The sequence below is a fragment of the Tachyglossus aculeatus genome, chromosome X1 (assembly GCF_015852505.1).
Source record: "Tachyglossus aculeatus isolate mTacAcu1 chromosome X1, mTacAcu1.pri, whole genome shotgun sequence".
NCBI lineage: Eukaryota > Metazoa > Chordata > Mammalia > Monotremata > Tachyglossidae > Tachyglossus > Tachyglossus aculeatus.
Window position 1 is genome coordinate 104,876,584 of NC_052101.1, and position 27,766 is coordinate 104,904,349.

General features: G+C 40.4%; 1 protein-coding gene across 1 annotated transcript in view; it reads right to left on the reverse strand.

Annotated features, from left to right (window-relative positions):
• Window positions 1–27,766, reverse strand: part of CNTN6 (contactin 6) — a 320,129-nt gene that overhangs the window by 12,547 nt on the left and 279,816 nt on the right. Inside the window, exons 12-19 of the mRNA XM_038772802.1 lie at window positions 20,754–20,929; window positions 20,316–20,433; window positions 18,764–18,922; window positions 18,509–18,658; window positions 14,327–14,397; window positions 10,421–10,655; window positions 10,199–10,314; window positions 9,277–9,463 (exon numbers count right to left, since the gene is read on the reverse strand). Coding sequence (XP_038628730.1) covers window positions 9,277–9,463; window positions 10,199–10,314; window positions 10,421–10,655; window positions 14,327–14,397; window positions 18,509–18,658; window positions 18,764–18,922; window positions 20,316–20,433; window positions 20,754–20,929 — 1,212 coding nt within the window. The remainder of the gene's footprint in view (window positions 1–9,276; window positions 9,464–10,198; window positions 10,315–10,420; window positions 10,656–14,326; window positions 14,398–18,508; window positions 18,659–18,763; window positions 18,923–20,315; window positions 20,434–20,753; window positions 20,930–27,766) is intronic.

Here is a 27,766-nt window from a genome sequence, read left to right on the forward strand (position 1 = left end):
CAGGGCCACCCAAAGCTAAAACAAGTTAAGTGGCACGCACATATGAGGAGAGGGGAGATGTTATTTTATTTCTTTTATGGCATTTGTTAAGTGCTTACTAAGTGCCAGGCACTGTACTAAGCACTGGGGTAGATACAAGATAATTAGGTTGGACACAGTCTCTGTCCCACATGGGGCTCACAGTCTTAATCCCCATTTTACAGATGAGGGAACTGAGGCCCAGAGAAGTGAAGTGACCTGCCCAAGATCACATAGCAGACAAGTGGGGAAGCCAGGATTAGGACTCAGGTCCTCTTACTCCCAGGTCTGTGCTCTTTCTGCTTGGCCATGCTACTTAACAATTATGGTATTTGTTAAGTGCTTACTATGTGCCAAGCACTGTTCTAAGCACTTGCTCCAGACCTTGGAAGCAATATGCATGTGGAAGTAATAATAATGATAATGTTGGTATTTGTTAAGTGCTTACTATGTGCCAAACACTATTCTAAGCACTGGGGTGATACAAGGTAATCATGTTGTCCCACATGGGACTTGCAGTGTTCATTCCCATTTTACAGATGAGGTTACTGAGGCACAGAGAAATGAAGTGACTTGCCCAAAGTTGCAAAGCTGACAGTTGGTGGAGCCGGGATTAGAACCCATGACCTCTGACTCCCAAGCCCGTGCTCTTGCCACTAAACCACACTTAGTGGTTTGAATATAAAAGATGAGAACACTCAGGTGACAGATGAGCTACAATGTGAGCATGTCTGTGATAATATACCTTGGGAAAAGTAATCCAAATCACAACTATTTGGAATTCAATTAACTTTGTGTTAAATTCAGCTATTCAGACATGACATAGAGTCTTCAAGAGAGCAAGAAATCAAAGTTACAGGTAGGAATAGAACTTACAGCTTTCAAACATCCAAGCTTTTTATGAAATGCTTGAATGTTTCTCCCCACCATATCTTGGTGAGTCTTTCTAGTGTGAAAGTGACAAAGAGGATCCCCCAGGTGTATGCTTAGCAATTAAAAAAAATCTCATACTATGAATTTCTCTCTGATAACAACCATAATTTAATTGAAATGGAAAGGTTAACTACTGGAGAGATTGAAGAAAGGGTTATGAGAGGTCTGATCAAGTAGTCAAATCAATTCAAAATCTGTAATCTCAGTATCTGACAGAGGTGAAAATGCCATAAAACGAAGCAACCACTGCTAAATTATAGGGATCACAGGAGTAATTAGAATCATGGTGTATAAAGCAGAATTGCATGAAATGAGGTTAGGATCAGGGTACAGAGAAGGAGGGGCATTTGGAAACAAAACCGCAGTCCTCAGAGAGAAGTGAGAGAACTGGGAAGCTCTGTACTTAGACATTTTGTATTCACTTCCCTCATGTTCCACTTGTTCAACTCCTGTGGTGTAGAGTTCTGATTGTAGACCAAGGGTAATATGGATAATCGCATAACTTCCAGATCCAGATGTTCTACTTCCTTTTGGCTATTTTAACAGTCACTGAATAATGCTTGTGGAGAAAGCACTATGTAAATAATTTTACTGTCATGGGGCAGATTTATGAAGATAATAAAAAACAGAGGACTGATATGAAGTCTCCAGCTAAGAAAGAAGACATAGTTCCATGGAAATCTGACTCTTTAACTTTGAATTCCCTTATCTTCATTTTTCTCTAGTTTTTTTTTTTCTTTAAATCATTGTTTCTACATGCATGGAAGGGATACACTGTTCAAACTTACAGAACCTTTTCTCAACATATGAAATATTTGGGGAACACATTTCAAATTTTGCCATTCTTAAGACGTTAAGTGAATGCTCAGGCTGCAGTAACTATCCTGACATCTCGCTACTGTACATTTCTGGTAAGATCTTAACCAAAGTCCTACTTGACTGCTGAAGAATACGGTAGACTGTACATGCTTGGAATTACGGCTTCTGACCACAGGATGACACAGGGGGAGCAAGAATGGCAGTACCAGCTCACCTAGCTGGGGATCCACACTGTGGGGTGCTCAGATTTCAATCTTTCATGCATTCAGTGGAATTTAGTGAGCACTTTCTGTGTGCAGAGCACTGTACTTAGTGCCTGAGAAAGTACAATACAACAATAAGCAGTGACACTACCTGCCCACAATGAGCTTACAGTCAAGGTGGAGGAGGGGGGCGGGGAGACAGACATCAATACAAATGAATAAAATTACAGATATGTACATAAATGTTGTGGGGCTGGGAGGGGGGAAGAGCAAAGGGAGCCCCTGGGCCCTATCCCCATGAACTCTTGCATCAATTCAGCCCTGCATCAGCATACAGTTTTCATAGACCTTATAAAGGGTTCCAACGTTATAAGTAAATGAGAGTTCTGGCAGTTCTTTAGTATTTTGGGGCATCTTGAGAAATTCACCTGGAATCTGAGATTGCTCCGCAATAGTATGGCTGGTTGGGCAGGGCCATATTAACCTGCATTATACCACGCTGTGTCCAACAACATTGACGCCGTCTCTCTGGCTTTGATCTTATGCTACTGTCTACCTGTTTTATTTTGTTGTCTGTCTCTCCCTTCTAGACTGCGACCCCGTTATTGGGTAGGGACCGTTCCTATATGTTACCAACTTGTACTTCCCAAGTGCTTAGTACAGTGCTCTGCACACAGTAAGCATGCAATAAATACGATTGAATGAATAAATGAATGGATGAATGCTATTGCCACCCTGAAGTCCTCTGACCTGTGGTTGAGCTTCTCTCCAAACCCACCCAGACACACACACTCTCTCTCTCTTTCTCTCTCTCCTCCCCCCGCCCCCCCCGGCAAGGGCTGGCCTCTGGCCTGAGTTTCTGTATGCCTGAACGTGTACAGGGATCATTCACCAGATTAAGGGACTCCAAGCTGTGTACCAGTGAGGGGTCTTCACGATCCCCACACTGGGCTCCCCCAGGCCACTCTTCTGGCCTTGACTGCTACCTATGTTCTCCTGGCCACATTACTGCCACCATACCATTTGCTAATCCCCCAGCTGTAAGCATATACTAATCTCTTGCCTATTGATATTTTTATCTAATCAATATTAATGGCTGGGGTTATTCATAAATTTAATGCTTAGAGCATTTGCATGCTTATTAGCCACCATGGTCTGGGCTTTCTTGGACTGGTCTGGCTCCACCTGGGGAAGGACAGGAGAGGACAGGACAGGTGATGAGGTGATCCTCTGCCCCTGCTTCTCTTCCTACAGCTCTGAGGGCTCTCTTTCCCCCTTCCTGAGTTACTGTAGCTGAGCCTGGGGTCTCCTGAACCAGATCCATTCCACATTGCCAATAGGATAAAGCAGGATTTTGTAATTAGGCCCAATCCTCTTCCATTTATTCTAAACAGCTTTGCTGCAGGGTGTAATAAGTGACCCAGATGCTAATTTTTCCACATGGTTCTGATACTACAATGCAACAAGTTAAAACCATTCAGGAGTTTCTCTGTGTGGATGACCGCATCTTAGAGGTACACATCTAAGATGATTTCTTGATGACCGTGAATTGTATTGTAGAATCAGCCTAGCACTCTCATCTGAAGATAAATATGAAGAAAACTGAGGCAATTTATCAACCGCCATCAGAAAAACCTTATATACACAACAAATGATTTTCACTGAAAACACAGTAATCATGGAATCCAGCTACACAAGCAGCAATCAGTCCAATGATTTAATGATAGACAAAACCAGTTGAAAACCAAGTATTGTTGGCCAGCATATTCTTTGGGAGACTGACTGTCAGCTAGAGTGCAGTGACGACATGGAATCAAACTTCAGACTAAGCTGAAAGTCTACAGAGCTGAAGTCCTGTCCAACCCTTCTGTTCAGTCATAAGACCTGGCCACACCCAAAACCCACATCCAACTCCTCGAGCAGTTTGAAAAGTATCACTTATAAACCACACTTAACATCAAGTGGCAAGAAGGATCACAAGCAATAGAATCCTGGAATGAAATCAGTCTATTTAGCTCTGAAGCTACATTGATTTGATACAGATTCACTAATAGGACATGTATGGAATGAATGATATTAGGATACCTAAACAACTGCTACCTGGTGAGCTGAAATGAAGTGACCAAAAGCAAAGGGGAATGAAGGAAGCCACTTTTAAGATGTCTCCAACAACATGGGAGTGAACCACAGCAGGAAAACCCATTTGGCACATTGCAATAAAGGAAGGATAATCTCTTTTTAAGTACAAGTTTCTGTAGGCTCAGGAGACAAAGTAGCAAATGCTATAATAGTACAAGGCACTTATAAACAGCAAATCTGTAGGCTAACCTTACTATCAGTGGGGTCATCTTTGAAAGATGAGACAACTACATATAGATAACATTTTATATGCACTAGCCTGCTAAACTATAAAGTTTCTAGATATTTGTGTATGGGTACTGTGTACTGCTGTCCTCAACTTGAAGAAGGCCCTATTATCAAGTGAAATGTGGACCACAAAGGGAAATCTATAAAGGTGCACAGTGTAGAAAGAACAATCATCCCTCAGTCTATTCATCACAACAATCAGTGCATATGGATAAAGTTTACCTTTCCTATATGAACGAAGCTAAATATATACACACAAAGGATTCTGGCTGGTGGGGTGGTCCTTCTGTATCTGCTTTAGTCAATGTTTCAGTGTGGATGGAACAGAGTCATCCTGAATAGGTGGGATGGAACCTGGATAAATGATGAACAAATGGAAACAACCCACTAAAAATATGGAGTCTCCAAATCTATTTTTGGTTAAAGAAACCTAAGCAAACTCTCTCTTTCCTACTCCTTCCTTTCAAGGTTGCCAATACTAAACATTTATACCATTAAGAAGGAGATATGGAGAAGTAGTATTCCAATATGGTAACTCTATTCATTTATTGAAAACTGATGAAGAAAGGAATTCAGGGTCCATTGTCTTCTGACTTTCATGCCCATTTTGTTCAAGCGCATGAGAAACAAGTAGAGTACCCAAAGCATTTCAGCAGCTTTTTATCTGAGCCCACTGAAGTGGAGCAAAAAGCTCACTAGACTGCAACTAGCTTGTGCATATGTTTTCTCTTAAATTACCAGAAATGAGTCAATCTATAAATTAGACGGAAAAGGCATGTGGTGGAACTCTATGTGACTGCGTATTTGAAAGCAGCTTTTGTGATGCATTATAAAAGCCACTCCTGGAAAATTGGCTCTTGAGCAAAAACTTCCTACCCCAACGTTCTTCCTAGGGTTATTCTTCACTTACTGACCAAGGACACAGTGAAATTTGGACTCCCATAAATTCCATGAACATCCATTATAATGGAAACATCGACAGCACCTTAATTGCAAAGGAAGTACCTGGAGACTTTTTAACAGTTGGTACATTGTTTCCCTTTTCAAATAATGTTTCATTTCATTTTAAGAAATGACAAGTTGTTAGAGGAAAGAAAACAATTCTAGTTCAGTTGGAAAATGGAGCTAAGGACAAGGAGAATGTGTTCGATTTGGTATTTTCCACATCATCGTCATCATCTTCATCTTAGTTCTTAATAGCATTAAGGTTCTCTCGATTATATCCCACAAAACCATCTCTTCACATTAAATTTTACAAAGGCAGGACAATATGTATTAAAGGTGGAAAGGACTTTATCTCCCAATCTACTTCCTGATTTGAAACTACATTTAATCTCTTCTCAAGACTCTCCATGCTGCACTGTTTCTCTGCATTGTTATTCTTCATATTAGAAGAAGATATTCCTGACAGTGAAATACATGAACAAGTGCATGTGTGGCTATAAAGGCCAATGTGGAATCCACAGTCCCAACCACATTGCACACACAGATTTCGCTAATTCTCTGGCACACACTGATCATTCCCACCATTATTCACACTCCTCCAGTGCTTCCCATATATTAACTGCATTTTGGATTCAAATATGAAGCTACTGACAGGAAGATTTTTTTTTATCAGAGGGAATGAGGCTGACCAATGAACCTGGCCGATGCACTCTTCCATATCATGTGCATTTGAAGATTATCACTTGCACCATTGCACTTGTCACTTACAATGTCAGGTGCCAGTTTTGGTTATCTTGGCAGAACAAACTCTGCAAAACTTTGGCTCCAAGAAAGTCACACTATTTCTAATTGCTGCACTACAGGCTGATATTTCTTCTGCTGCTGTGTCCTACATGCCCATTGTTATGCCACATTTTTGGGCTACTCCACTTCACTTTATCAAAAAGCAATTAGGATATACTTTTGATCTCCATTCTCCTTATATTTACAGCACAGCATAACTGTGATGTGATGAGTATTGCAATGATGCTGGTGTTTTAGCAGCGTTTCCAGCATTAGAAATCTGTCTTGTTACATGACCTTCAGTATTGCACATAGGTGGCATTGGTGGATTTGGTCTGGAAGTCAGATGCGGAATCTGTGCAGGTTCAGATGTCCCAGCCATCGAAAGGGCTGGACATTAAAATTGTTAAGTAAGCCTACAGTCTGGTCTGAATCCTGATAAAACTGTCGGTTCCACACTCTGCCACTTTCCCAAAGAACATACCTAACGTCATAATTTTTTTTCCTAGTTCCTTGTCTATCCTTGCTTCACTGAGCACTGTGTTGCCTGGGTAGCAAAACTCAGCTCTGTGTCCCAGATGGAGATCCTTAGGTGTGTTTAGGGTTTGCAGTGGGGCCAAAATTGGTTCAGAATATTGGTCTGTTTCAGACTAACTGCACGTTTCTAGCACTTTGCTGATTCTGAAAAGAGCTTAGAAATGGTCATCATATCTTCCTTAGTGTGCAAATCCAGAACACAGTCAATATTGTATTGTGGAGGACTCTCCAGTCAGGAATGACAGGTGAGCCTCACATTTCACTGATTCTGAAAAGAGCCTAGAAATTATCATCATGTCTTCCTTAGTGTGCGAATCCAGAACATAGTCAATATTGTATTGTGGAGGACTCTCCAGTCAGGAATGACAGGTGAGCCTCAGTCTAAGGACCCCGAACTCATTCTGATTATAGTGATAATAGTTTGCTCAGTGTCACTCACACTTTCTGATCCCTGTCAGTCATGTTCAAACTCGGGCACAAAGTTCAGTGAGCAAGTTGGCCAGCAGGGGTGCCGCACCTTGCAAAATGCTTGCAAAAGTTTTTTTTTACATGCAGGACTGATTTAATAATAATAATAATAATAATAATAATAATAATAATGGCATTTATTAAGCACTTACTACGTGCAAAGCACTGTTCTAAGCGCTGGGGAGGTTACAAGGTGATCAGGTTGTCCCACGTCTTAATCCCCATTTTACAGATGAAGTAACTAAGGCACAGGGAAATTAAGTGACTTGCCCAAAGTCACACAGCTGACAGTTGGCAGAGCCGGGATTTGAACCCATGACCTCTGACTCCAAAGCCCATGTTTTTTCCACCGAGCCACGCAAAGTGACTGCAGCATTGTGTCTGTACTGTACCTTACTGCCATGACCCAGCAGGCAGTTTCTTTGATAGCTGCTGAAGTCTTGCCAACCACACTATCCGCCTATTATACAGGATTCCTGCTGGGCCTGTCCACCTCATGGAACACCCTAGGAAACCATTTCATCAGTTAGAAATCTTCACCACTAATGATACAGAGCAGGGGGACCATGCCTATGCTTTTGATACTCTGTACTGTGCTAGGCACCTATTGAAGTTCAATCAAAACTTGCAGTGAATCTATTTTATGTAAACCTCAACAGAACATTATGACAGTCAGACGAGACTAGCCCCATTCATAGAAAATGGGGAAAAATTACATGTTTCTAAACCAGGAAATTAGCCTTTTGTGCTTTTTCCAGAGATAAAGCTCATTTGCATAGCATGTCAATCTCTCACCTGGGGACATCAGCTGGAGCCCAGCCAATTGCAAAGGAGGATTTGTGCAAGGAGGAAAGTGCTAGGAATGTGGAGGGGAAAAAAAAAAACCCATGAGCCATTTTAGAACATATTTAGAGCCATCTTGTGAGGAGAGAGGACATCAGAGTGGTAATGATTTGAGGCTCTCACTGGTAATGAATTTGGAAACCTGATGCTCACCAAGGAGGCTTAGGATTCAGTCAAGTGAGCTACCAGGAAAAACCTGGGGGACAATGTGACCACAAACGAGATGTTAAGGGAAGAATAATGGTGGTTTTCAGGCGCGAAAGGGACAGGAGGATCATTGCCTCTTGCTTAAGAAAGGAAGAAGCTTTGGATCAGGGATAGTTGGTTATTTATGGTATTGGTTGAAGCCTGCTATACAACTGTTGTGCATTTCAATCCTTAAATCCTTCTGTAAATACAGAATTCACAACCTAGAAGTGATCACTATAACATTCCTCCAAGACACAGTAACCAGCCCTTAGGGAACAGGGCTGTTTAGCTGAAGCCTGGATACTTCCCATATCATCTGGGGGTTAACAAGCTGAGAGTCATGGGTTGGTAGCAGCATGCTCTGGGACACTTAGCAGGCCACACTAGTCTGACACCCCTATCAAGGTATAAATAACTCAGGGCACTAGGACTAGACATCCTCTCAAATGTGGCAAAAAGAGGTGACACATTACTTAGGAGAAATTTTGGTCTACCAACTGTCGCAATATACATTTCTTTTCTCCCAAATATGTCTCATATGCATTATTATAAACTATATTCTATTTTCAGTATAACTAATATTCCATAATTATTCCTCTTGGGAAAGGAAAGAATGAACCATTTTAAGAATGTGGACTTAAGGGAAGAGGGGAAAATACACCCTCCTAGCACACAATGCAAGTAAGTTATGCTTTGTTCATACATAGGTGTACTAGAAGCAATGTCTAACAGTTGATCGTAAACTTACAGTCATTGGATCGGAAGGTTCCTGAGGGGAGGTACTCTGCCTTTTACTTCTCTTGTACATTGACATGTTCCTAGTACAGAGCATGACACTCAGTAAGTGATCAATAAATACTCATGATGATGATGAGATGATAGTTTTTAGGGATAAAGAGGCAAAAGCCTCTACCAGCGATCTGTCATTAACCCTGTTAAGTCATCATTTTCCAACATATCCGCATTGCTCCTGAGAGATGCTTAGAGCCTGCGGAGGCTGCTGGTGAGATACTTTCCATGGAAAGCAGTCCTGCTAACCATTTAGAACAAATTCCAGAAGAGGGATTGGGATTCCTTTCTGCAGCTTCAGAGGGTGGTGTTGGAGGCCTGGATACTCTTAGAAAAGTTGCATCACATTTATTGATTGTGTAAAGAAAGTGTAAGTACTTACGTGACTTTTTAGTAGTGGTATTAACTGGAGCACTTGAGGGTCCAGTTCCAGCAGTGTTATAAGCTCTCACGGTGGCAAAATATACTGTATTTGCTTTAAGTCCTGTGATATTTTTGGTAGTTGTATTTCCACTGACCCTGACTTTACCAGCAATTGTTTCCTTTGAGTCATCTGTCCAGTATAAGACCTGTTCATTTCAAGCAAAAAACAAGTAGTTCATTGTTACCTACTAATTGCTGATGAAAATGAGCCCTCAACTTAGGTTTCAAAGACAGACTGCATATTTTCCATGGAAACTGTCAGGGAGTAAAACTGGGTATGAATGTTTCTGATTGAGCATTTAGATAAGGTCTGAATACAAATTAAGAACCAATATGGCATAAGTTGGGCTTTTTAGAAATTTAAATCTTCTGAAGGTTGGAATTTTTAGTGGTTATCCATTTAAAGATATTTCGAACAATCACAGGCAAGGCTGCTGATGAGAAGACGTTAAGCCATTTAGTAGATCTCCTAAAGATGTTCTTCTCTTTTTCAGCATTGTTTTAACACTTTTTGTCTTGGATTTTTTAATGGTGTTTTTTAAGCATTTACTACGTGCCGGGCACTGTACTAAGCACTGGGCTAGAGGCAAGCTAACCAGAAACAGTCCCTATCCTTATTTCCTTTTAGACTGTGAGCCCACTGTTGGGTAGGGACTGTCTCTATATGTTGCCAATTTGTACTTCCCAAGCGCTTAGTACAGTGCTCTGCACATAGTAAGCGCTCAATAAATACAATTGATGATGATGATTTCACAGATGAAGGAACTGAGGCACAGAGAACTGAAGTGACTTGCCCAAGGTCACAACTTTGTTTCAAGCTGCTGAATAGTGATATGAAGTGTCTGTTGAATTAAATGAGAAATAACATTTGTAAATATTACCTCATAACCTAGCACCCGTCCGGTGTGTCTGCTCCAGGCAATGGCACCCCAAGACACCTCCATTTCAGATGCTGAAAAACTCTGTGCAGATACTCCAACTGGAGCCAGCTGAGGTTCTGCAGAGAAAATATTCTCAATCTATGGTATACCCATTCACAAGCAAATGAATATAAAACATTGAAAGACAAGGAAAAGACAAATACCAGAAGTCCCCTGACTTACCATCTTCTCCTGAGTAGACAATGGATGCTGTGCTTAATGTCCCTTCTCCTTCATTATTATAGACCCCCACTTTGACTTCATAGGGAGAGAGGGGTGTAATGCTTTCATTTCTGTACATGTACTTTGAGGCTTCCACTGAATCTACTATGGCTTTGGTCCAGGTTATTGATCCAAGAGGCCGAAACATAATGATATATCCAAATCCTTCTCCATTTTGAAGTTCTTCTGGAATTGACTTTGGGCAGAATAATGAATCAGTAAACCATTCACAAAATATTTTGACTACATCTTGATTCTATTAATCTTTTGTGTGGTTGCCCTACCAGGAGTTTCCAGTACTCTACCAGGCTCAGCTACAGGGGGGAAGAGTCAAGCAGAGTCGTACCCCTACCATTCCTAGCTTGGGCAGTGGTTAACGAGTGGAAGTCAAAACTCACCTGTGCTGGGAAGCAGTGGCATAGAAAAGAGTGAAGGGTGGAGACTCAAGTTTATTGGGCGGAAGGAGGCAATGGTAAACCACTTCCATATTTTTACCAAGAAAACTCTATGGATATACTACCAGAACGATTGCAGATGGAGGTGGGGCATTCTGGAAGAGATGCGTCAATGGAGTCACCGTGGGTCAGAGACAACTCGACAGCATAAGACAAACTATATGGTTATTTATTATGTGACATTTCCTCAGAGGAGCTCAGAATAGGTAGTTTTCCAGTCAATGAAATATTGAAAGGAAAGGGTGATGCTTATACCCAGATCACCAAATTGGAGACTGTTTTTGATTATTTCAGTATTTACCCACTTTGCTGAAGCTTTGTCATGAAACCTATTTCAGAATGTACTCTGATGTTTTGTGCATGTGATTTCCTTCCTACATGTAAATCTCTGGATGTTCATTTAAAAGAATTAGAATGAATAAAATATTTGGGAGGATTGCAAAGTCATATGTTAAGAATGTTGGCTTGACTGTCAAGAAAATTTTCAACTAAAATATCATTCTCTAAGAACAGGGAAACGTGTTCCTCTAGAAATTTCTCTCTATCAAATTACATATCATATATGTATATATATATGTGTGTGTCATATATATATATATATACATATATTTATATATATACACTCACACATGCTCTTGCAAAACAAAATGTTCAATTAATTTCTTGACTCAAGCCATGCACTGCCTTTCATTCTTAATTGGTACTATACCATAACTAGTATGAGTTTTATTCAGAAAGTTTATGCTATCCCACTCCAGCAAATGGAGTAGAGCTCAAACCTGCATCATCTTTCTAAGATGTAAAGACGTTGGAACTACGTGGTGGACAGGGGGATGTGTATTTCCTAAAAACTTGCAGATATTATAAATAAGGACAAAGTATAGAAAGGAAATGGAATTGGCACTTGATCCAAGAACACAGCCCTTTGGATAGTAGGAACTGAACTTAGGGAGAAAAGTTTCAATGAAACTTACTAAATGGTCTCAGCAATTTCATGGAACACAGTCTTCTTTTTCAGTACTTGAAAAGGGCAACCAGTAAGAAAAGGGGAAGAGAAAACCAGGTCCTGGTATGTAAACATGTTTTTTGTTCTTCATCCATGTCCTGATTCTGTATTGTTTTCCTCCACAAAAGGGTCAGAATTGAGTTAATTGTGAAAAGTGGACGGCAGAGACTTATTAGAGTTGGAGTTACTTGCTAGAACATTTAATTTGTTTTTGATGCTTCCACGATCACAGATTTAATCAGGATGCCTAGTGAGTTAATCAGAGTAGGTAGAAGAGCTGTGCTTTTGTTTTTGTTCTTTTTAGTCAAGTATAATTAGTGCTGCTTATGGCTGTTCCCCAGATAATATCTTGGTCCAACATGTTCATTTGGGAAACAATAATTACATGTTCTTATTTATCTTAACCATATTAATAATAATAATAATTATAGTATTTGCTAAGCTCTTACTGCGTGCCAAGCACTTTTCTAAGCGCTGGGGTAGATACAAGGTAATCACGTTGTCCCATGTGGGGCTCAGTCTTAATCCCCATTTTACAGATAAGGTAACTGAGGCCCAGAGAAGTTAAGTGACCTGCCCAAGGTCACACAGCAGACAAGTGATAGAGCTGGGATTAAAACCCACGTCCTCTGACTCCCCCCAAACCTGTGCTCTTGCACTAGTCCATGCTGCTTCTCACCATGGGTACAATCTAAAGAGATGGTGATATTTGGGTGAAATGGACAAGGATAGACCTTACTTTTCTGGAAAAAAAAAGATGGCAAAAAGGAAAAATATGATTTTGGAAACTGCCAGTGAGTGACCATGGATAAGTACTAGTAGTAACGCTATCCACTGGGTACAATGCCCTGCACTAATTTAAAGTGTGATTAGGCTATGATTCAAAAGTATTGGACCTGAATAACTCAGATTCTCCTAGAGCCTAAACTTTCACCAAATTCCAGAGCTGCGTAATTTATTCTTCAATCACTCAATAGCATTTACTGAGCACCTACTGTAGGCAGAGCACTGTATCAAGGATTTGGGAGAGTAGGAAGAGTATATAGACTTCATCTCTGCCCTCAAGGAATTCACAAGTTCACAAGGAGTAGATTAGTCTTTGAGAGCAACTGACTCACTGTGTGCTGATTACTGGTTCCACTATTTCACTGCCACTGGGAATACTGCCCAAGAGAGAAGTAGTGTGGCTCAATGGAAAGAGCATGGTCCAAAGAGTAAAAGACCTGTATTCTAATCCCAACTCTGCTGCTTGCCTGCTGTGTGAGCTTGGGCAAGTCACTTCACTTCTCCGGGCCTCAGTGTTCTCATCTGCAAAATGGGGATTCAATAGGTTTTCTGCCACCCTCTTAGGCTGTGAGTCCCATGTGCGACAGGGACTGAATCTGATCTGCTTATCTTGGATTAACCCTACTGCTTAGTACAGTGCTTAGCACATAGTAAGCTCTTAACAAATACCACAATTATTGAAACTATTAAAGAGACAGTGACACATGATCACAAAGTAACTTTATATAATTTAGAATATTTTGCCAAGAAAACAAAACACCTTTTACACTCTAACATCTCCTTAATCTGTTTTTCTTTTTAATATGAACCAAAATATTCAGATGGAATTTATATGCAGTTTTAATTTTGCTAATTTACAAAAATTGAACGTTTCCATCATTCAAGGAATATAATTTTCTTTACAAAAAAGGAGACTCTTAGCAACTATCACAAAGCTACACTCAGCTACACTTTAACTATGACAGTTTTTTTTTGGAAATCAGCAAAATCAGTGTTCCTATTTGATTAAACAGTGTCACCATGACAGCACCTTGTCATCCATAATACCCAGTGGCTGGAGCATCAGACATGGCACCAGCAGTGGTTTGGTCAGGGATCTTGAGTCTTCTGGGTCTAAATAGTTCTGCACCATTGCCTCATCATCCATCCTTGTCCTACCTCACTCTCTTAGTACTCTCTTGACCCTTTCTGTATCTCCATGGTCAATTCTTATCAGAGGGGGAAAATGGGTAAAATACATATTTAACTAGGTAAAATAACCATCTAATTGCTGATAAAATCTAGTCACACCCTGCACGGAGGGAATCATCCTTTTAGCAATCTGTTTTTCTCTGAGTGGTTTTATTTCTCTTCAAAATGAAAATCATGCCAACAAAAATGTGCAAAATGTTTAATGATGGTGTGTCAAATGATCAAGCTGATTTGCACTTAAGTCACCCACAGTACAAAAAGATAAGAGGCTTTTAAAAATATCCTGCAAATATTTTATAACATGCCTCCTTATTAAGTATTTACATGTATAAATAGTTAACAGTAAATCAAATGACTGCTTTAATTTTTTAATATTTTTGCTGTCCAGATACATTTTCTTTTCTTCAAAATCATGGATTTTATTATTACCTCCCATGTGATGACGAGTTCAGAACGACTTCCTCCACCTCCGCTAATATTTGTTGGTACCGCTACTGGGACTGAATAATCAGAAAAAAAAAATGGAGCATCACTCATGAGAGTACATTTGCCGCTATGGGATTTTACTTTTTTATTTCACCTTGATGGGGCTTCTGATATATGATTACCTCACTTTTCAAAATCTCATGTAGGGTTAGTGTGTTATAACCAGACATTTTAATGAGTATAAATCATGTTTACACATATCTAAATTTTGAAGCTAAAGGACACAGTTGTGTTTGATACATGGATACCCAGGATCCAAAAATTAATTAAGAATCTAGTAACATCATGCATTTGACATTATTATGCATCATCTACTAATTGGCAAAATGATGTTCCTTTCAGATGGTAACTGTGACACTGCTGATTTACTAATACAGTTGTGCTGTAAATGTTACAGGTGCAGCATACGAATAAATTATTTTATTTCATAAACAGGCTAAAATGATTTTTTTATTTTATTCAGTCTGACCAGAAAAATCACAATGTGTTTTAAAATAAATTTATATCAATGTCTTTCATCGTTCCAAAATGGCTTGAATCCAATAACACTTTAGAGAAGCAGTGTGGCTCAGTGGAAAGAGCACGGGCTTTGGAGTCAGAGGTCATGGGTTCAAATCCCAGCTCCGCCAAGTGTCAGCTGTGTGACTTTCGGCAAGTCACTTAACTTCTCTGTGTCTCACTTACCTCATCTGTAAAATGGGGATTAAGACTGTGAGCTTCCCATGGGACAACCTGATCACCTTGTAACCTCCCCAGCGCTTAGAACAGTGCTTTGCACATAGTAAGCACTTAATAAATGCCATAAAACAAAAAACCTTACTTGGAAAAATAACTCCCTCCCTTATGATTTTTTCATCTCAGTTCTGGGAAAATTCATTCAATTTGTCAATCAAACCTCCCACTATTTCTGTGATGTAAACATCATATCTAGCTTTAAAGATTAGTTTGATGTTTTAGTTCATGTTTACACATAAATCACTGAAAAGTAAGGAAGTTAGGTTGTCTGAACTATTGCCCTATTGTATCCTTTAGTTGATAAGGTTGTTTTTCCTTCCTCTTTTCGTTAATCTTTACACATCATTCATTAATGTATGCATAGCTTTTACTCAGTAACCACTATGCAGGGCATCATATAAGGAACTGTGGAAAAAGTACCAGGAAAGAAACAATGTGGTCCTTTTCAGCAGGGAGTTTACAATCAAATCTGTATTTTTTTCCTTTCTTTTACTAATCCCATTCTCCATCTAGACTGCAAGGTCATTGTAAGCAGGCAATGTGTCTGTTTATTGTTATATTCTACTCTCCCGTGTGCTTAGTACAGTACTTAGCACACAGTAAGTGCTCAATAAATATGATTGAATGAATGAATCCCTCGCCTTTCTTCTCCCTCTTGATTTTGTCACTTTCTATTCTCTAGCTTTCTCCCTCCCTCTTCTCCTCATTTTTCCTTTCTTTTCTTCTGTATCTTCCTCGATTCTGGAGCAAAATGTGAGCTTAGAAACCACCTTACTAATTCACCCCCATCATTCAATCAATCTCAATGGCATTTATTGAGCACTGTCTGTGTGCAGAGCACTGTACTAAGCACTTGGGAGAGTACAATACAACTGAGGTGGTAGATACAATTCCTGCCCACAAGAAGTTTACAGTTAAGTAATGGTATCTGGACTAGTGGCCAGAGCACAGGCTTAGGAATCAGAGGGATGTGGGTTCTAATCCTGGCTCCACTAGTGGTCTGCTGTGTGATCTTGGGCAAGTCACTTCACTTCTCTGGGCCTCAGTTGCCTCATCTGTAAAATGGGGATTAATACTGTGAGCCCCATGTGGGACAACGTGATTCCCTTACATCTAGCCCAGAGCTTAGAACAGTGAGCCAGCTGTTGGGTAGGGACTGTCTCTATATGTTGCCAACTTGTACTTCCCAAGCACTTAGTACAGTGCTCTGCACACAGTAAGTGCTCAATAAATATGACTGAATAAATGAATGAACAGTACATGGCACATAGAAAGTGCTTAACAAATACCATAACAATTATTATTATCATTATGACCTTTCAGACAAATTATATTTTAAGAACGTTCAACAGTTTGAAAAGTTTAAAAAAGAATTAGTAGAGAAAGCTACCCAAGTTAGTAAAAAAAGAGTTGTGAGAAAATAAAATGATAGTAATATTTCTCTCTTCTATGTACCACTATTTCACCCAGTATTTCTTGCACTGAGACCCATGTTGTCCATAGGAATATTGGCAAATTTGTCACCTTTCACCCAAAACTATTAGCTTCCTGGTATTGTGGGTACAATATATCCCATCAAGTCCTCTGGTATATATTTATGGAATGTTGACAACGTCCATTAATTGGTGGTAGTTGCTATTGCAGAACAGTGCTTCCTAGGCACTTCTCTATATATAACTAAAGAGAAGGTACTGAAACTGAAATCTTGTGGGGTGTCAGATTATTTAAGTCAAAGGGATTCAATAAAGCTTTGGTTGCCAAAAAGCGAGAACTCTTTAAATGTCTCCAGAGAAAGACGGAGCCAGAGGCAAACTCCTAAGATTCTGATATTTCAGTGGGACAGTGAGTTGGAGTGGTGTAGAGAGAAGTAGGAGCACCTTGACTGTTCTCCAGCCCAGATCTGATCCTTCCATAGCTAGGGGGGATGGGTACCACATCCCTTTTACTCTGCTGCTGGCAAACAGGTTTTTGAGGTTCGTGATTCCATTAGCAATGATTTGTCATTGACCTGGCTTCCTCAATCTTTTTTGTTTTATTAGAAAACTAGCACATTTAACACTGGTTATTCCTCAGGTGGCAGGGAAAGAAGTAGAGTGCCAAGCACTTAGTACAGTACTCTGCACACAGTAAGTGCTTAATAAATATGATTGACTGATTGATCGAAGAGTCACAGAGTTTCTTCTTTCACACAACAGGCCCTGCAAAAAGGAAACTCAAAAGGGAAAAGACAGAAAAGCCCTTTCGCTTTTCAAAAGCACGGTCTTGAGAAATTTAAAAACATCACAATACTTTGGTCCTCATTTGTTCGACTAATTAAACAGGAAGACAAACTTTGTTTGAGAACTTAATGCAAGCATAAAGATCAAATGTCACGATGGGTGTGAGAGTTGAAGAATGGAACAAAGAGAATTAATCTAAAGGAACAAATGAAGGGAGAGACTTTCATGCCAGGCTCAACTTGTACGCCACTGTTCTGTGAACAAGTTGATGCTCAATTAGTGCTTGTGCTAAATGAGTTCAGTATTTACATCATATGCATGGGGAAAAAATTATATTATTGTTCAACGGAGCCTCAACTAGGTCATGGTTGAGAGAGAGAGAGATGAAAATATATGGCTGACTGCACCAACAGAAGCTCAATTAATTCTTGGTTACAACACTTTAATGAAACGAGTAGTGGCTCATTTGCATCTACAAATCTACGGCTTCTCTATTGGATTTTGGCGAGGAAAATAGATGAAGCAGACCCAGAATCACCCTTCCTTTGTTCCCCCTGTTAAACAGCAGTTATCTTCCATTCAGAAGCAGATTGAGACTCTGGAGGGCCTGGCAGTTGTAGGTATCTCAGGGGAAGTTCTTGGCCAAAGTTCATTCCCTTGTGTCTTTCACAGACTGCACATGTTCCCCTACCTCCATGTGGATGCTTCTGTCCTTGGCACAGTAAGGACTATTCCTGCCCAGCAGAGAACTTGGCATCAAGTAAGAGACTGAAGGGAGAAGGTTCTTGGGATGGATAAAGTAGGGGGGCCATGGGCGCTTAAAGATCCCCTGCTTCTATTTAGCTCAACGGGAAGTTTACGTATCTTGCTTTTTGCAGATGAAAGGAAAGAAGAGTTATTGGAACTTGGGTCAAAAACACAAAGCTTGCTCACTTTGTAATATTTGACTATCTGACATCTATATCTATTTGATGTAGCAGTAGTAGTAGTAGTAGTATGTAGTAAGCACTTACTGTGTATTTGCCTATTTGACAACCATTTAATCCTAGGAACATAACCCCTACAGCTAGTTGCAATTCAAAGAAACTGACGCTTTCCAAAGTGTGTCACAGTCAAAATCTTAACCCTCCACCCCCACCACATCCCAGGAAGCAGAAAGCCTGAGACCTACCTGATGCTTTGGTCCTCAAGAGTTGTGAAGGTTGACTTGGTTCACCAATCCCAACGCTATTGGAAGCAACCACCCGGAATTCATACTCAACCCAAGGATTTAAACCCACCACTGTTGCAGAATAGGTTTTTCCATTGAGAATTTCGGGAACTAAATTGAAACGGGAATAAAAGGTGACTTGGTTGATTAGTTTAACTCAGACAAACAGAGTACTGGTCATATAAAAATAAAATCCATGAGTTTCTTGTCACATACCTGTTGAAACAGCCTGCCAACCAACGGAAAAAGGTGTCCTGGTCTGTATAGTATAGATCTGAACAGGACTGTTGTTATCCAGCCCTGGTCTCCAACGAAGCTGAGAAGTGGTATTCGAAAAGTGTTCTACTCTGACATCGTCTGGTGGACCAGGAGGGCCTGAAAAAAACATTACAGCCTCCAGTAGCCCAAAGTGGTTAAATTGATTATTTTGTGGAGGATGGGGTAAGAAGTATTTTATTCTTTCTTAGCAGGTTTGGAAAAGAAAGATACATAAAGCAAATATAATTAACTGAAGAGCAATGATAAGGAAGAACCACAGATTCTGAAAAGCTTCGTCCTTCAACTTGAGGATCCCCGTAAAGCAAGAGGCACCATTGTCCTGTGGCATCAAGGAGAAATTTTGGTGACTATCCTCATACCATTCTCCAACCCCTGCAACCACCCCAGGAGCCTCAAAAGCTAATAAAGAAATCCTGATAGAAAAAGAAGGGGCTTTCCTCACATAATAATAATAATGATGGTATTTGTTAAGTGCTTACTATGTGCAAAGTACTGTTCTAAGCACTGGGGGGGATACAAGGTGATTGGGTTGTCCCATGTCTCACAATCTTACTCCCCATTTTACAGATGAGGTAACTAAGACACAGAGAAGTTAAATGACTTGCCCAAAGTCACACAGCCGATAAGTAGTGGAGCCGGGATTAGAACCCATGACCTCTGTCTCCCAAGCCCGTGCTCTTTCCACTGAGCCAGGATGGCCTAGTAGAAAGAGCATGAGTCTGGGATTCCGAGGACCTGGGTTCCAAACCCAGCTTTGCCACTTGCCTGCTATGTGGCCTTGGGAAAGTCACTTAACTGTTCTGTGCCTCAATTTCCTCATCTGTAAAATGGGTGGTCAATACCTATTCTCCTTCCTACTTAGACTGTGAGCCCCATATGGGGCAGGGACTGTTTCTGACCTAATGGATTTGTATCTTACCCAGGGCTTAGAACAGTGCTTGGCTCATAGTAAGCACTAAAGAAATATCATAAAAAAGCACACATCCACCAACTCTGTTGTACTGTACTCTCCCAAGCACTTAGTACAGTGCTCTGCACTCAGTAAATGTTCAATACATAGCATTGATTGACTGATAGATGTGTTTTAGGTGTACAGGAAAAGCCCTAAGAAGGAGTTCAGGTAGTCTGGAGAGATTTGTGGAATGGCAGGACCAGTTTACAGTCTGGCAATGCTGACTGACTAAGCAGGCATTGCCAAGCTCCAATAAGATTCCCAAGGCAGATTGAAGTCAAGATGGATGGAGGCACGATTGGTAAAGTTGGGGAATCCTGGAAAAACTGGAAATATATATTTTAGCAGTCCCAATGTACTGGTACTGGCGTTCTGCAGTACTGCTTTAGGACTGCCACGCCCGCCATGTTGAGACATCGTTCTGCCTCTCCTCACTGCTTTCGCAGGTATAAAAATGATCTAAGGTCTCCTTTACATCGAATATATTTCTGACTTTATAGGAACCATGTTTGTATGTTTTTATCTTTTTTTGCTTACCTCTAACAATGACATTGGCAGTAGCAGATAGGCCGTCTATAGTTGTTTGCACCATGCACTCATATTTTCCGGAATGACCTAGCTGAATATTTCTGATCATCAAATCCCCAACAGATTCCTAGAGATGCAAAAAATAAAGTAGTATGATCAGAAACAGCTCTTCTGCTCTGAAGATTTTCCATCTTAGTAAATAACAAGAATAAAGCAACTTTAAAATTAAAAGATTCACTAACATTCTTTCCTTCATTTGGTCACTCTATTATTATAGTTCTGTAAACCACACAACTATATGCAATACATTATAAAATGCAACTTCATGATGCAACAAAGATTATCCCTGACAAAAAAAATGGGGGAGGGGAATAATTATGAAAGGGATGCATGCAGTTAAAGGACTTATTTTATTTCTTGTAGCACTAAAGAATTTCAACAACTTACTCCTCCGATTCTTTCAAAATGATCCACTCCTCTTTTGAAATCTATCACATCTCCATTGAATGACCATGTGAATACAACCTCAACGGAGGGATCATGGTACGCCTGACACGGCAGGACTATACTCTCTCCAACTGTCACATCCATTTGGGAAGGTGGAATGGTAATTACAGTCCGCTCTGTTAAGAAAAAAAATCATTCTTTATTATAAAAAGATTAGGAGAATACCAGTACATGCCAGAGAAAATCCAGTATTTGAATGATTTTTGCAACATTTTTCAAATCCTTTAAAATGAACATGATGTTTCATGACACCATGTGAGAATCCCTGTCTTTTTTTAAAAAATGGCTTTCGTTAATTATCATCGGTAAATTTTAACTCATAGTTCAATTATGGAAAAACAGCTCTGCATATTTAGCCAAATTATGCACATTTTAGAGGAGAGTAAAGACATCAAAGAATGGTACCCATGCCCAAGTTTTTGCATGAAACATACCATTTTTTCTACAATTTCCTGACAAACTCTGAAGCCACGCTGTATAAAAGCATATGTATGAAATAGTCACTTTAAATGTATTTTTCATATATCTGAATGGAAAAGAAACATATTGGCCACCTCTTTAAATATCATGGATATTGGAGTTTAATTTCATTTCATGTATTTGAAATATTTCAATACATTGAAAATACTGTTATTTTAGGATTCTTATTCATTGCTAATTGTATTAGCAATGAATTATTAGATTAGATTAGATTAGATTAGAATCTAATCTAATTGGGATTAGAATTTAGTGCTGTCACAAGGCACTACCTGTTGCTTTACATGCACTTTGAGCTTCTATTTGCTGCGGTTGATTCCAAATAATAATGATAATAATAATAACAACAACATCTGTCAAGAGCTTACTATATGCTAAACATTGTATTAAGCACTGGGGAAGATACAAGATAAGCAGGTGCCTCATGGGCCCACAGTCTAAGTAGGAGGGAGAACAGTTTTGAATTCCCATTTTGCAGATGAGGGATTCATTCAATCGTATTTATTGAGTGCTTACTGTGTGCAGAGCACTGTACTAAGCGCTTGGGAAGTACAAGTTGGAAACATATATATGTAAAGTGCTGTAGGGTTGAGGGTGGAGTGTATATCAAGTGCCCAAAGGTCACAGATCCAAGTGCATAGGTGATGCAAATGGGAGAGAGAGCCAGGGAAAAGAGGGCTTAATTGGGGAGAGCCTCTTGGAAGAGATTTGACCTTAATAAGGCTTTGAAGGTGGGAAAAGTGGTGTTCTCATTAGTGGTCCCTTGCTGGCGTTAGCTAGCAGGCAGCCTGTGACCTGGCGGAAGAGTGGTGACCGGGGACAGAAACTGGGTCATGTGGGGATTCATCTGCATTATTATTATTATTCACAGATAATTAAGTGATTTAAACGAGCGAGCCATCCCTCCTCCCCATTACCTCCTTCCCCTCCCCACAGCACTTGTATATATGTTTGTATGGTAATAAATCTCTATTGTATTTGTCCATATTTATTCTATTTATTTTCTTTTGTTAATATGTTTTGTGGTCTGTCTCCCCCTTCTAGACTGTGAGCCCACTGTTGGGTAGGGACCGTCTCTAGATGTCGCCAACCTGGACTTCCCAAGCGCTTAGTACATTGCTCTGCACACAGTAAGCGCTCAATAAATACGATTGAATGAATGAATGAATCAATAAGTGATTTGCCCAAGGTCACATGGGAGGCAAGTGGCAGAGCTGCTGGGATTAGAACCCAGGTCTTTCTGACTCACAGGCCTGAGCTGTATCCACTAAGCCATGCGGCTTCTCAATCAATAAGTGCATTTAAAGTCAGATAGATTCTTGGACTCTTTTTCAACCTGACAGCGGGTTTGTCCATGAAGGCACAGCCAACAACAATGATGAAGATGAAAATCGCACTGCCTTGATTAGCACCCAGAGAATTCACTAAATATGTGACTTTATTTAAAATATCACATCTCACTCCAAATCCAAATCTAATTGATTTTCACTTCTATCGGGATGCCATCACTGTAGGTGGCAGCACCATCGTTCCTATCTCACAAACCCATAACTTCGGCATTATCCTTGACTCCTCTCTCTCATTCAACCCACATATTCAATCCATCACCAAATCCTGTCGGTCCCACCTTCACAACATCGCTAAAATCTGCCCTTTCCTCTCCATCCAAACTGCTACCATATCAATACAATCACTCCTCCTATCCTGCCTGGATTATTGCATCAGCCTCCTTGCTGACCTCCCAGCCTCCTGTCTCTCCCCACTCCAATCCATACTTCACTCTAATGCCCAGATCATTTTTCTAGAAAAACGTTCAAGACATAACAATAATAATACTAATAATGACATTTATTAAGTGCTTACTATCTGCAAAGAGCTGTTCTAAGCACTGGGGAGGTTACAAGGTGATCAGGTTGTCCCACGTGGGGCTCACAGTCTTAATCCCCATTTTACAGATGAGGGAACTGAGGCACAGAGAAGTTAAGTGACTTACCCAAAGTCACACAGCTAAGTGGTGGAGCTGGATTTGAACCCATGACCTCCAACTCCAAAGCCCAGGCTCTTTCCACTGAGCCACACTGTTTCTCTTGTCACATTTCACTCCATTCTTCAAAAAACTCAAAACTCTTAAAAAAAACCTTTCCCCCTCCTACCTCACCTCACTTCTCTCCTACAACCTAACCTGCACACTTCACTCCTCAAGTGCTATCCTTCTCAGTGTGCCTCAATCTCACCTATCTCACCACCAACCCCTAGCCCACGTCCTGTCTCTGGCCTGTAACACCCTCCCTCCTCAAATCCAACACACAATTACTCTCCTCCACTTCAAAACCTTACTGAAGGCACATCTCCTCCAAGAGCCCTTCCCAGACTAAGCCCCACTTATCCTCATCTCCCACTCCCTTCTGCATTGCTGTGAATTGTTTCCTTTGCTCTTCCCCCACTCAGCCCCACAGCACTTATGTGCGTATCTGTAATTTTATTTATTGTCTTGATGTCTATCTCCCCGCCTCTAGATGTAAGCTTGTTGTGGGCAGGGAATGTGACTGCTTATTGTTATACTGTAGTTTCCCAAGTGCTTAGTACAGTGCTTTGCCCACAGTAAGTGCTCAATAAATACAATTGAATGAATGGCTGAATATCTTTAAATGGGACAGAATACCATGCACTTTGGTGATTGTTGATAATGTCTGTAAAGAGCTTTATATTGATGGGAAAAGGTGGATTATTAGGCGAAGTTCTTGGCTTGAGAAAGTCAAGTTACAACACTATTGTTATGATTAAAAGGCAGGGTAAAAATAACTATTAAGTGTTGTCAGTATAGAGATACAGTGTGGCTCAGTGGAAAGAGCCCGGGCTTTGGAGTCAGAGGTCATGGGTTCAAATCCCGGCTCCACCAATTGTCAGCTGTGTGACTCTGGGCAAGTCACTTAACTTCTCTGTGCCTCCGTTACCTCATCTGTAAAATGGGGATTAAGACTATGAGCCCCCTGTGGGACAACCTTGTAACTTCCCCAGTGAGTAGAATAGTGCTTTGCACATACTAAGCACTTAATAAATGCCATTATTATTATTATAGAACTACATCATGATAATAAAATATTATTTAGGTCTCTCTTTGGATAGGGCTGGATAGCTAAGGATAGAACTCACTCAAAAAGAGTATTATGCATGGATAGGCATAAGAGGAATGGAATTTCTCTGCTTGGCTTAACCCTAATAGGTGGTAATATTCTGCTCTTGTAGCAGCTCATAGCTACCCCAAAGGGTACAGTTAAACACTTTTCCACAGCTCTCGCTCTGAAATTCTAGTGCATACCCCACAGAGACTAAATCACAATTTATATGGGCCATGAACCTGGTAGTTGCTAGGTACTGAAGTGCACTATAACAAAATCCATGATGTTTTATTGATGAAAACTAGTTTTAACATAACAACCTCAGTAATATGCCTAATTATAATAATGGTGGTATTTTTAAAAGACTTACTAGGTATCAAGCACTGCCCTAAGTGCTGGATAGCTACAAAATGGAAACAGTCCCTGTTCCACATAGGGTCACAGACTAAGGTGGGGGTACAAGTAGTCCTTAAGCTCTATCATACAGATGATAGACGCAGCATGGCTCAGTGGAAAAGAGCCTGGGCTTTGGAGTCAGAAGTCATGGGTTCAAATCCTGGCTCCGCCACTTGTCAGCTGTGTGACTTTGGGCAAGTCACTTCACTTCTCTGGGCCTCAGTTCCCTCATCTGTAAAATGAGGATTAAGACTGTGAGCCCCCCATGGGACAACCTCATCACCTTGTAACCTCCCCAGCGCTTAGAACAGTGCTTTGCACATAGTAAGTGCTTAATAAATGACGCTATTATTATTATTATTATTATTATTATGAGGAAACTGAAGCATAGGGAATTTGTGACTTGCCCAAGGTCACACCATAGGCAGATGATGAGGCTAGGATTAGAACTCAGGTCTCCTGACTCTCAGACTCATGCTCTAGATGATGCCGCTTCTCCAGAAAATTCTAGACTCTTCCCCACCCCTACATGAAACTCAAATAAAGAGATTTCTAAACTGCTATAAAAAGGTGGAAACATATTCCTGTGCTTGTTGTCTTCCTTAGTGTTTCTTCTTTAAGAGGTTATACCTCAGCCATTCACCTCTCAAGAGTCCAGGCTGGAGAGTGTGCCTGGATCAGTGCATACAATCACCATTCCTGGAAGAACAATTCAAACAACTGACACTCCAGCCGATCCTAAATAAAAGTCTTAAACAAGAAGCAATGTGGCCTAGTGGAGAAAGAACAGGCCTGGGAGTCAGAAGGACCTGGGTTCTATTCCCAGCTTGTTGTGTGACCTTGGGCAAGTCACTTAACTTCTCTGTACCTCAGTTTCCACAACTGTAAAATAGGGATAACTTTTCTCCCTCTTCATTCATTCATTCAATCATATTTATTGAGCACTTACTGTGTGCAGAGCACTGTACAAAGCACTTGGGAAGTACAGATTGGCAACATATAGAGACGGTCCCTACCCAACAGACAGACAGACAACAAAACAAAACATGTGGTCAGGTGTCAAGTCATAGACTATGAGCCCCATATGGGACAAGGACTGTGTCCTACCTAATTAACTTGCACCTACCCCAGTGTTTAGAACAGTGATTGACACATAGTAAGCTCTTAACAAATACCATAAAAAAGTATGACTTAAGGTAGTGATCATTAGATCACAGAAGTGGATAGAGTGACACGTGGTGATCTCTTCGGTGTCTAAGCAAACTTATGGAGAAACATACAATTTACCCCAAATGGGTGACAAAAAGTGTTCTAAATTATGCCTTAGCCACTCATTCCTTCATTCACTCAAATCAAGCCTATAAGAGGTTTGCATCTTGAGGGTTTAACCTTGTGGTGCTAAAAGCAACAAAAGAATAATGAATACAAAAAATAAATTGCTGCATCAAAGACCATCAGGATGTCATGTGAAGATATGACAATAACAATAGCTGTTTCACATGGACTTGTTATGGTGGCATATTTGACACCCAGGAGGACAGCAAAGATTCAAAGGTAATGGACTTCATGTGACATGCAACAAAGCCACTAGTAGAACATAAGAGGAGTGTGTATTTCGTGGTCCATGTAGATGGCAATGATATAGGGATGGGCAGAAGTGCTGCTGGGGCAGTTAATTTTAGGAGGCTGGGTAGAAAGCTGAAGTTTTGAACACTTGTGATGCAGTTCCCTGAAATATTGTTGGTTCCCTTGGGCAGGCAAAGAACCAGAGGTTCAGTTGTCCAGAGATACATTGCTCTGCATGCAGTAGGCATTTAATAAATATGATTGATTGACTAGGTGCATTAGAAAGTAGGAGACTAGGAGCACCTCCAGACTATAAGCTCCTTTTGGGCAGGGATCATGCATACCACCTCTGTTGTATTGGACTTGCCCAGGTACTTAGTACAATGCTCTGCACCCAGTAAGTGCTCAATAAATACTACTGATTGACTGATTGATGGAATTTGTCCAAGAGGAACAGGCTCACCTGAACTCAAGTGGCACCAAAATACTAGAGCACTTTAAAAACTTGAACTTTTGGAAAAACAAAATACATAACCCCATGAGGAAGGTTCTTCAAGGGCATGGGCAAGCTACGGGGGAGGGAGGTGGTCCAAAGGGAATCAAATGAAGGCCCTGAAGAAAATGATGAAAGCAGATTAGACTGCTTATCCAAGGGGAAAGTGGGCAAATTGGAAATTGGCAAAAAAGGATAGCCCAAATATACACTAATGGTAGAAATTTAAAAATGGGTGAACTGAAATGTTTGACAGATAGTGAACTCCTAAAATCTAAATTGACCTTGGTGAAGAGAAGCAAATCAATGGGATACAGTGATGCCAGTCTACAAATTCAAAAGGAAAGACACAGATAGGATGCACAGGCAAGGATGTGGCATTATTTTTGAGGGGTAAAAATGTATCTCCTTGCATAAAAATTCCAAAATGAAACAAAAATATTTTAGGAAGTCTGCTCTAAAAATCTTATGCCTAAGTTAGGAAAGTGTGTGGTATGAGAGCATGGAGGTAGGATTAGTGAAACAGTAAACATATGACAGGTAGTATGTAATGTGGGTAGGAGGCCTTCCCAGACTGAGCCCCCTCCTTCCTCTCCCCCTCCTCCCCATCCCCCCCGCCTTACCTCTTCCCCTCCCCACAGCACCCGTATATATGTATATATGCTTGTACATATTTATTACTCTATTTATTTATTTTACTTGTACATATTTATTCTATGTATTTTATTTTGTTAATATGTTTTGTTTTGTTGTCTGTCTCCCAGTTCTAGATTGCAAGCCCGCTGTTGGGTAGGGACCGTCTCTATATGTTGCCAACTTGTACTTCCCAAGTACTTAGTAAAGTGCTCTGCACACAGTAAGCACTCAATAAATACGATTGAATGAATGAATGAATGAATAAC